This window comes from Neophocaena asiaeorientalis, unplaced genomic scaffold (genome assembly GCF_003031525.2).
Source record: "Neophocaena asiaeorientalis asiaeorientalis breed wild unplaced genomic scaffold, Neophocaena_asiaeorientalis_V1.1 scaffold714, whole genome shotgun sequence".
Lineage (NCBI taxonomy): Eukaryota > Metazoa > Chordata > Mammalia > Artiodactyla > Phocoenidae > Neophocaena > Neophocaena asiaeorientalis.
Window position 1 is genome coordinate 1,556,676 of NW_020175660.1, and position 10,985 is coordinate 1,567,660.

The 10,985-nt window shown below is 57.3% G+C and overlaps 1 protein-coding gene across 2 annotated transcripts in view; it reads left to right on the forward strand.

Moving 5' to 3' along the window:
- The window catches only part of GPRIN2 (G protein regulated inducer of neurite outgrowth 2), an 11,598-nt gene extending 3,218 nt beyond the window's left edge, over positions 1–8,380 (forward strand). The window contains exons 1-2 of one of the 2 annotated variants that reach the window (XM_024731422.1): positions 117–220; positions 6,108–8,380. In XM_024731422.1, the coding sequence (XP_024587190.1) occupies positions 6,114–7,460 (1,347 nt within the window). In that variant the 5' untranslated portion in view covers positions 117–220; positions 6,108–6,113 and the 3' untranslated portion in view covers positions 7,461–8,380. Of the gene's footprint in view, positions 1–116; positions 221–6,107 lie in introns of those variants that run through there. The other variant, XM_024731423.1, reaches the window with a different exon arrangement.
- Positions 8,381–10,985: the final 2,605 nt, after the last annotated feature.

Sequence of the window (10,985 nt, forward strand, 5' to 3'; positions counted from 1 at the left end):
CCCCTTCGTCCCGTCTGCCCCGGCTCCCCACCCCGGCCTCCAGTCACCCCTTGGCTCCTCCCCGGCGCTGGCTCCGCGGGCCGGGCCGACCGCGGCTGGCGGCGTCTTCGGCCCAGGCCAGGTCCGGCTCGGCTCCATCTTGGGCCGCTGCGCCGGGCACCTGTGGCGGCCACAGGAGCAGCGCTTCCGCCGGCCTGCGCGGCCCTGGGCGGGCGAGAGGGTGAGAGGCCAGCTCCGTTCTCGCCAGTGTTAGGGCGAAGGAGGGTGGGATGGGCGGTGCCTCCCCTTCCTGCGCCCCGGAACCCCACTCTTCACCTCTCCCTGCACTCGGACCCTCCGCATCCCGGCCCCCGCCCAGTGCTCAGCGCCCCCCATGGCCGCATCCCTCCGCTCTCTGGTCTCATTGCCTTTCTTATCCCCTCTTCCACGTCTCCTCTGCCCATCCTCCCATTTCTCAATACTCTGCCCAGGACCCCATCTCATTCTGCCTCCACCCCTGTTCCTATGGTTTCTTCTCCCTTTTCCATCCCCACCGCCCATCCCACCCTCCTCCTACTGCCCCCAGCCCCAGACCTCCCTTCCCTCTCACTCCTCCTGCCCTCCATCCCTACCCCCTTGGCCCACAGCCCCGTCTTCTTTCAGTCACTGTCTTTGCTGCTAGGAAGGTCTGTAGCCTAGTTTGGGGGATCGCGTTGAGGACCTTCTCCCTGAGTCCCGGTGGGCTTTGTGTGGGAGGGTCAGGGCAGGGACCCTTGCCCCTGGGGGAGAGGGTGTGGTGTGGTGTGTTCGGGCCTTAGGCTCCACAGCCTGCACGTTTGTTGTGCGGTGTGCAGCTGTGTGGATGCTGCTTCCTGCAGGCTCACGCAGCAAACGGGCCTGTATGTCGGCCTCTGGTGTGTCCACGGCTGGGGCGTGGGCCTATGCTGGTTCATTGGGTGCCCGTGGCCACACAGGTAGGGACACACCAGCCACCTGGGCTGCTTCGGGTTTGGGGCAGCTGGGCCTGGAGGCTGACCTCCATCCCAGGTTCCTCCTGGGAAGTATGGGCAAATCCTCCTCAGGGGAGGAAGCTCTGGGGCTGGTGGGTCCTAGGCTTCTCTGTGGTGAGCAGAGCTGGGTCCTGGGGCCTCTGCCCCACTGTTACCCCAGAACCCTTTCCTGCATAGCTTGTGAGCTGGGCATCTTGTTCTTAAGGCTCTGTGATGGTTACGTTTTGTCCCTCTAAACACTTCTCAGTAGCTCAGGAATGCTCCCTGCTGCATTCCCCCACTTTGGCCCTAAACAGTCTGGTCCTGTCGGTCCCTCTTTTGCTGCTGGGATGGATCAGACCTCCTGCTGGAGGTTGCCACACCCTCACTATGCAATGCAGGATTTGGGTGGTGTGTATCTCTCCCTGGTCCCTGAGGGGTAAGATCCACATCTCAACATATGAGCAGTTTCCCCTCCTGACCACATAGCTTTGCTTTTTCCTGTCTTGGTTTTGCTGGAAACAAGTCATCATCCAAATGCCTGTCCCTTAAAAGAGAAGACCTAAATGGATGCCACAGGTGTGGTCTGCAGTGGGGCCTGCTTGCACTGGCCTTGGTAATCCCCCTGGGCTCATCCCCAGAGGCCTGGGGCTCCTCCGCTAGGGCAACACAGCAGGAGTTGGAACCTCTGACCAGGTCAACCTAGCATTCTCTTTGGTTGGGCCACTGGAAGTTTTTGCGGAACTGGAGTTTGTTACTCAGAATGATACTGGTTGAATGCTGCGTGCGAGGCTGGTTGCTCCTCCACTTGCTGACAAGCAGAACTGAGGCAGCAGGAGAGCGCTGCCTTGGCCACAGGGAATTGGCCACGTTGCAAATTTGACTGGCATCAGATGGGGCAGGAGAGAGAACGTTAAAGTGTCATCTAAAGAACACTAGGGGTCTTGGATACCTCTGTGCCTGTGCTTTAACTGGTGCTAAAACATCTTCCCAGGGTCTCTTTTTTGCATGAAACCAGAGCCTTTTCCATGATTTTTAAGGCAGATGGACATGCCATTTGGGGCACTTAGAATGCAGACTGCAAACTTCTGTGTGTCCGTATGCATGCAGGTATGAGCGTGTGCATGGGCATCCTTCGAAGTTGAGGTTTAAAATAGACTTGGAAACAGTGTGATGATGGAGACATTGGGAACACTGTTGGTAACTAGGTCCTAGGATGAGGTGAGGGTAGGAAAGATTAAGAAGCGAGACCAGGCTAACCTATAGAGTGTCTCGATGTCTTCCTAAAAGCCATCTTTCTGCTCCCCCGCCAACCCCAAGTACTAGTCCTGTGATACCTTGAGCACAAGTCACTTCTGATGGGAGGAAGAAAGATAAGATTATTAACAATCACTGTTCCAGGCAGTCCATATGCCGTCACGTTCAGTCTTCACAACAGCCCTGCAGGGTGGGGATTTATTTCCGATTTGCAGATTGGGGAAACTGAGGCTCAAAGTGGTTAGGGGTCCACCTGACTGCACATATGTAGGAAGGGAAAGAGCCTGGATTGGAAGCAGACCCCTTGGCCCACCTGCTTGCCCCTGGCTCCAAGGTTCATTTGGTCAGCTCCATTGCTTCCTGAGAGGCCCCTCTTCTTGGTGGTAGGGTGTGTGGGAAACCTCCTTTCCCTGGCATAACTCGAGTAACTTCCCTCGAAGCCCTTTCCTCGTTCAGGCTGGGAAGGCCAGCTAGGGTTCAGCTGTGGGTTCTTTGACATTTCTGAGCTGCTCCAGGTCTCAGTTTTGTCACCTGCCATTTGTGGAGGTGGGCTGAGGAAGGGAACCAACAGAAATATAACCTCCTCCCCCCACCCCCGGTGTCTTTGTGGTCACTGTTCTCTCACTGGGTGATGACTAACCCTGGACACTAGACAGCCATCTGGTGAGGCAGGCACAGCGGGACCCTTGTCACTGACGGCTTCTCACCAGCTCCTGGTGGAGTCTGAGGGTATCCCCAGCCTTGTCCCACCCTTTCCTTAGTGGGGCCAGGGCCTGGCCTGGCTTCTTAAGGACCTATTTGTGAGGAGGGTCCAGGGTAGGTGAGGCTCAGCCAGAAGCTGTGTAGGCTGTCCAGATGGGGCTTCCTTGGCATACGTGGCCTTGGGGCTCCGTGGCTGTCTGCCTGCCAGGGGCTATCTGTGACCAAAGCCTTCCCACGCAGCAGGTGCTCCTCCTGCCCTCTTGACTCTGGGCAGCCTATGAAGCTGCTAAGAAGCAGGTCGGGTGGGATGGACACCCAGGCTTTGTTCGTACTCATTCACTTGTTCCACTGGCATGTTGTGGGCCCCACTGGGAGTGCCAGACGCTGCACCGGGTTCTGGGACTCCGGTTGAGCCATGGCAACAGTAAATAAAAAAGAACGACAGTGGAGAGTGATGGTGTCTGGGATAGAGGTCTGCACGGTGCTCAGAGGGAGCACAGAGACCCTCACACACTCTTGGGTTTAATTCCTGGCTTAACCACTTACCAGCTGTGTGCCCTTGAGGAAGTCACTAAACCTCTCTCATACGTCCCAGATGACATATGTCATGAGGTTGCTTGGACTATTAAATGAGACAGTGCTGGAAAGGAGATGGCACACGCCTGGCAAACAGTGGGTGATTGGGCACTGGGAGCTGTTTTTCTTATTATCATCACTGTGATTGTTATTGGCTTTGTCGCCCTTCTCTGTTTATGTGTCCATCTTAGAACTCCTTGAGGGCTGGGCCTGGGTCATAGTCCTCTCTTGCCTACTCATCCTTTTCCTGACTCTTCCAGGGACGAGTCTGGCTTCATACCCAAGGAGCAGCCAGGACAGGATACTCCTGCCCAGGCTGGGACCATGTCTATAACTGCACAGTCCAGTATTAACCATATGTGGTTATATATCGTCATTAACCATATGTGGCCCTTTAAATTTCGATTCCTTAAATTTAAACAGAACAAGATTTCGGTTTCTCAGTCACACTAGCCACACGCCAAGTGCCCAGTAGCCACATGTGGCCAGTGCCTACTGCACTGGATGGCACAGAGCAGCATCTTTCCATCATTGCCGGAAGTTGTGCTGAACTGGGCTTCCTAGCAAGCCTGGAGCTCTCAGGGGACAGCTGCCCTAGAAACCTCCTCACCGTCGGCTCGAACAGCCACCAGCCATCTCCTGAGCTCTGGGACAGCAAGAAGCCTGTAATATACAGAAACTGAGTTCCCGAGAGCCCTTCCCACATTCCCTTTCAAGTGGCCTTGCTCACCTGGCCAGGGTGGTTGGTTTCTTGACAGTTCTTATCAGCCCAGGCTGGGAAGGCAGGACTGGGGTTGTCCAAACTGCAGCTGTTGCCTGCTATCCCTGCGGTGTTTCTCCAGCTGGTCCTGCCCGGCTGGGAGTCTCAGAGTAATGTTTCTAATTCACAGCTTTGGCTGGGGCCAGGCTGGCCCAGATGCCCTGACCCCACTCCCTCCCTTTGGGGCCCTGCCCAGCCCCTAGCCTGCTGCCCCCTTGTTGTGCTCTGAACACATGCCTCCTGCTTTCTGCTCACCCTATTCCTTCCCCCTGGGCACCATCTCCCTCCTCTCTCTCCAGGCCTGACCTGCATGGCTGGTCCTCCAGGAAGTTCTGATCCATCATGCAAAGTGAGCTCTCCTGCCTTGGAAATGCCCTCCCTCAGGCCCCGTTCTTGGCACTCAGCCCTTTCCCCTACGGGTTTACTCTTGTATTTGCTTGTTCTCTCCATCAGACACACGGCAGACACTTTCTGAGTGCCAGCCACGTGTTAGGACAGACAGTGGGGAACAGGCCACAGGCTTTGACAGCTTCAGGCTGGTGGGAGGCCCACAGTTGGCCAGACTTTTCCATCCAGGCCAGACAGTGCTCAGCCAGAGATGGAGCCAGTCCCGTTGGGGAAAGCTTCCCCGGGAGGAGACACCAAGGTTGAAGGGGCCGGTGCTGACTCTGGGCTGCAGACGGGCCAGTAGGCAGGTCTGGAGGAGTCTGTATGGCTAGAGGAAGGGACAGGAATGGCAGGGAGGGAATGGGGCAGGAAGGGTGCGAGTGTCTGATTGGTGGTACAGGTATCCCCTGCTTTTCAAAAGTTCACTTTACGTCACTTCACTTTTATGAGAGACCTACATTAATTAGTACATGTTTTCAATAAAGGAAAGAAATCCAAAGAGGATTTTACAAGAAAAGGTAGTTGCTTCTTTGCTTTATACCATTTTGGTTTACGAACGGTTCCATAGGAATGCTGTACTTTTGGATAGCGGGGGAGGCCTGTACTGGACCCCATTCTGGGGGGGCACAGCTGATCTAAACTGGTTCCATGTTGCCCAGTTCCGAGAGCCTGGCATGCAGTAGGTGCTCAGGAGATGGCTGTGGGAGGAATGAGAAATGCCGAGTGAGTCCTGTGCGTAGAGGGCTGGTGTGGGGGCCTCTTCCTACGCTTGGAACCTGTGATGGAAGCCAGGAAAGCCCTTCCCCTTCACGGCAGCCAAGACTGATCCCCAGAGACGTGACAGCTCAGTCAGGCTACGCGAGAGAAGATGGGGAGGGGGCATGGGAGTACCCAGGGTGGTTCTCAGTGTGCCCTGTATTCATTTCTTGCTTGTCCCACGAAACTTCTCTGAGCACCCCCCCACCTCCCCGCACCGTGTACCAAAGAGGCTCTAGTCCAGGTGAAAGAGATACTGACAGTTGTGGGAGGAACCTGGCTAGTATTCACCAGTTGAGCTTTACTGGTTATTAAAATACTGCAATACTTCTGTGCTAAGACCCATTGTCCCCAGCAGGCTTGGCCTCTCCCCTGGCTCCCCGTTTCCCCATAACCCAGCAGTAAAGAGTCAACAGCTGGCCTCCTGAGTGGTCTCTAGGACCTTACCCTAGGGCTCGTTCTGATCGCTCGGTTCTGGTTTTTAGATATTTGAAGTGTCATCCCTGTGTATAATGTGTGGTGACCTTGATTTGAAGTGTCTGGTCTCCTGTCATCGTTTTGCTTGTGGCTTTGCCTGGTCAGGCAGGCTGGGACTGAAGCTGTCCCCGCAGTGTGCCTTGCACCCTGTGGGCCCCCAGCAGAGTCCAGGGGAAGTGCTGCACCCAACTCAACGCCGCTCCCTCCCTCTCTCTCTCCTGCAGGCAGCCATGAGATCCAGCCACCCTGAGCGGGGTGCCCAGGAACCCCTCAGTCCCTGCCCTCAGCCCCTGTCCTGGAGCTCCTCCAGCCTGCTGGGCGCAGGCCGGGGGCAGAGGCCGGAGCTCCACAAGAGCGCCAGCAGCACCGTATGGCAGGCGCAGCCGGGCGAGGCCAGCACGGGTGCCCAGGTCCCGGAGGAGGAAGGGCACCAGGCTGAGAGTGAGGAGCAGGCACGTGCCTCCAGCCCCCGGCCACAGCCCGGGGCCGTGGGTCACTGGCAGAGCAGCACTGTGGGCGGTGGTGAGCTGTGCTGCCTACAGGACCCCAGCACCGCCGCTGTGCAGAGAAGCCACTCGGACCTGGTCTGCAGCACCCAGATCTGGGGCCACAGCAGTGCCCGGAAGGCCAGCCTCAGCTGCTCGGCCCTGGGCAGTTCGCCTGTCCATAGAGCTCAGCTGCAGCCCAGCAGCACTTCTGGCCGGGGTGGCCAAGCCCCTGCAGGCCTGGAAAGGGATCTGGCTCTGGAAGATGAGACTTCAAACTCAGCCTGGACACTGGACGAGAGTCAGGTGCGGGTGCCGCCACCTGACCTGGGGGGCACAATGACCCACAGCAGCAGCCTCAAAGCCACTGGGCAGTCGACCACCACCTCCTGCCACGCTCTGCCCCCAGCAGCGCTACTCTGTGGTGTGAGGGAGGTGGGGGCCAGCAGCTGCGGCCATGGCCTGCCTGCCCCAGGGATCCTGGCCTTTCCTAAACTAGCGGCATCACTGAGTGAATCTGGGCTGCAGGCTCAGCACGGGGTGAAATTCCAGTGTAGGTTGTCTGCGGGGCTTCCTGGGCATTCCCACTGCTGTGCGTACCCTTGGGGTCCCACCGGGTTAGCTATGGAGGCTGGCGCCAGGACCAAGGATATGTGGACCATGACCTCAGCAAGTGACTTGGCCCCCATCTTGGCATCACCTCTGTCAGCCCAGGATGCTGGTGTGCAAGCGGCCCCCAAGGCAGTCTGCAAAGCTGTGGCCACCAGCCCGCCTCTGGAGGCCCCTGTGGCCCTGCACACATTCTCGGAGGTAACTCTGGGGTCCAGCCTGGAGGAGGTGCCATCCCCTGTGCGGGACGTGCGATGGGATGCTGAGGGCATGACATGGGAGGTGTATGGAGCTGCAGTGGACCCTGAGGTACTCGGCCTGGCCATCCAGAAGCACCTGGAGATGCAGTTTGAGCAGCTGCAGCGGGCCCCTGCCAGCGAGAACAGCTTGTCTGTGGAGAGCCGGAGGGGGCCGCTTCGAGCTGTTATGCAGTCCCTGCAGTGCCCCAGCTGCTGCGGCTGCTCCAGTGCAGTCCCTGAGTAAGGAGCCGCAGTCCCAGGAGCTGCCCTGGGCCCATGGACTCAGCCCCAGGGACACTAGGGGCCCTGTGCCCTTTGGACCCCCTGGCACCCATGGACGTGTCTCTGTTCTTGGCTGTCTGCAGACCGCAGGACTGCAGCCTGGGGGCTTCCTGCCCCCTGCAGCTGGGCTAGTTTTTAAGGGCTTGATTTCCAAGAGCCACATCTGCGCATCCGGCTCTGAACTCTGGTACAGTTTCAACACTGTGCATAACGGGGATCCTGACTTTTCTGTCAAAACCCTCGACCTTCTGTTCAGTCTCTCCTCAGAACTCTGCCATGATTTCCCCAGGCCTCTTGATGGCTTTATTTTCACAGCAGTGCTGAGATACAACGAATTCCTGCCGTGAGACGTGGGGCCCCAAGTGGCAAGGACTGTCTGAGTCTTTCGGGGAGGGAACTGACATTGTGGAGGCCTCCCATGTGCCACAGCCTGTACTCATCCCCTTACTTTGTGGAGTCTTTACCTCTTCACTCTGTTTTATAGACGCAACCACAGACACTGGCATGGCTGTAACTGCCATGCCCTGGGTTGGACAGCTCGAGGTGGTGGGATGAGAGCAGAGCTGAGGCTGGCTGAAGCCTGCAGTGTTTTCCTGCAGCACATGGCTGGCAGTGCAGGGCAGTTGTGAACAAGAAGAATTTATTGAGCCCATGTTCCATGCCAGGTTCTGTGAGTTCCTTGGGAGAGAAGCTGCCCGTGCCCTTGCTGAGCTCACAGCGTGTAGGATGGGGGGCTCTGAGCATTACAGAGGACTGCAGGGTACTTCTAAGAGCCAGCATCCCTGTAGGTCATGTGTCAGGCACTGGCCTCAGGAGGGAGAGCGGGTGGCCACCTGTCCCAAAATATGTTGCAGTGCCTGAAATTGTACCATTTTCACCTTGCTCCTTTGGCTTAAGGACTTATTCTCAGCTGGTGCAGTTCTTCAAAGGAGGGGGGCAGGAATGGGTGGGAAAAGGGAAGGAGCCTGGGGTGGGGTCTCCCACCTAGTGGGAAATGGCAGGAGCTGTGAGGCCATGGGGGTGAGGGGGCCATGGGGGTGGGGAGCTCAGGACACTGGCACTTAGCACAGCCTGACTTCATTGACAAAGGAGCGCTCAAGACCTGCGGAGGATAAGGGTGAGTTTGTGTCCTTGTCCTGGGGCTTAGTGTTGGGGATTCCAAGCTCCTGGGACAGAATCCACCAGCACCGCCTTGTGAGGGAGCCAAAGATTAGTGCCCTGCCTAGAGTCACCTGGCGTGGGAAGGTGGAGTCAGGGCCCACATGCAGCCCTGCCCATGGCCTGGCCCTGTTCCTGGGCCCCCTTCTCCTGGTGTGCAGGAGGGGACTTGATCTTACTCCCCTTTTAAAATGTGATCAAGCAGGTTCTCATGCAGTCATAAGGCTCTTGGCACCGTGCAGCCCGGGGGCCTGGGCCTGTCCATCCCGACGCCTGTGGTTCAGGGCAAGCATGTCACGCTCCGGGGAGTGACATGTGGGTACCAGGGTGCCCTCATCTCTGGCCCTGCATGGGGATGCCAGGAGCCCCAGCTGTGAGGACACGGGGGGAGGAGTGATGAACTGGGGTAGGAAGGCATCTTCACACAGGGCCAGAGCTGAGCAGGGTCTTGACGATATAGCGGGGCTGGACTGGTGGGTAAGCAGGGAAGGGTATACCAGGCAGAGAGAACGGCCTGGCCAGAGGCTTGGAGGTGGCTGTCTTGCCCAGGCTGCGGTGAATCACTGCGGTGCAGGCTGTGTTGGGGTGTTTGTTGTGTTGGGAGGCTGGCAAGGGGGTCCTAGTTGTGAGGCTCCTGGTGTGACTGAGGAAAGGGACTTTACAGGAGCTGTGGAAGCAGGGGTGGACACAGACTTCATTACAGCAATGTCCCTGGCTGCCATGACAGGAGATTCGAGTGGAAGAGGTGGGAGGGAGGAATGGGACTGGGGAATGGGAACCAAGGAGCAGCCTGTTAGGGGGAGATGGAGAGGGCAGCTAGGGCTGGGTGCGCGCGCACACACACACACACACACACACACACATACACACACACACAGCGTGTGATGGATTTTGGAAGGAGGAGGAATTCCAGGAAGCTGAGGCTTCCAGTCTGAGTAAAAGGAGGTGAGGCTACCACCTGGGACAAGGAGAGGCAGGTGGAGGTTGGGGAGGGACAGGTGAAAGGCTGCACGCCACAGGGCTTGGCTGAGACCAGTGACATCCTTCATGAAGAGACTTTCTCCTCTGTCCTATGCAAACCGTCATGAGTTCATTCTCTGTCTGCCACCTCTAGGCTGCACCTGATATGTCAAGATGGCAGGCTGGGCTGTGCCCTGAATGGGGAGGGCTAGCCAGCCACCCACCTCATTGCGACCCAGATAAAGGTTTGCAGGGTGGCGCTGGAATCCAGCCTGGCCTGTGTCCGAGCTGGGGGCTGTGCATGGCTGGGGCCCCCAGAACACCCTCCTAGGTAAGCTTGCCGCCCCAGACCAGCGGAAATGGCGTCCTTGGCCTCACAAGCCCCGGCTGCACAGCCTCTGCGGACAAGTCTACTTGGAGCAGCTGCAGCTTAATTTTCGACTTCAACCTGGAGACCCAACCCTCCCACCCGCTTCCCGCTGTGGCCTTTCCCTGGCTGGGCCTAACTGGCAGTGGTTTAGGGTCCCAGGACATGGCCACCAGCTTCATTTACAGATCTCCTCCTCTCAGACTCCAGATTTCTGACCAGACTTTCTGGGACCCCTTCAGACCTGGCTCTGGAAGGTGGTGGATTTCATTATGTGTATGTCTGTTTTGTTTTGAACTTGAAATAAAGTAATGGAGATCCCAGCTTTGTCAGGGAAGGGTCCAGTTGGTCCTGGCTGGTCTTGTTTGTTTTGTTTTCTTCCGGTAGATTCTGTCCTTTGGAGCATTCCCCAGATTCCTAGAGCTCCCTGCTCAGGCAGGAATCACCTCTTCTCCAGGGATCTCCCTTCCGTCCACCAGCTCTCCTTCCTGGCAACCTGGGGCCCCAGTAGCTGAAGCCTGGCTCCCTGGAACTTGTCACCTGTGGGCCTGGCCAGGACACAGGGCATGCATCTCCTCTCCAAGTCCAAAGCTGCCATCACCGTCACAGGGATCACCGGTCTACCTGGGGGAAAAGCTGTTCCTGCCAGAGTGTAGGCTACTGCTGGGCTGAGGGCACAGTGTGGGGGAGGGTGCAAAAGCAGAAAATGGCCCTGACCCACTGTGACATCACCTCCCGAATCCGATGAATTGGGTCTCTGTCCCGCAGAGGTACTGGATTTTTATTTCACAGGAGGCCAATGGGGTCTTCCCAATGCAGGTCCCGATACTTAGGATATTGAGGGGGGCACTATAGCTTAGTAGTCTAAAACTTGAGTTTGAATCCTGGATCTCACCTATAGCTATGAGACCTTGGTCAAGTTACTAACCTCGCTGATCCTCAACTTCCTCATCTGTAAAATGGGGGTGATATTGGTGCCTCCCTTATTTGACTTGCTGTGAG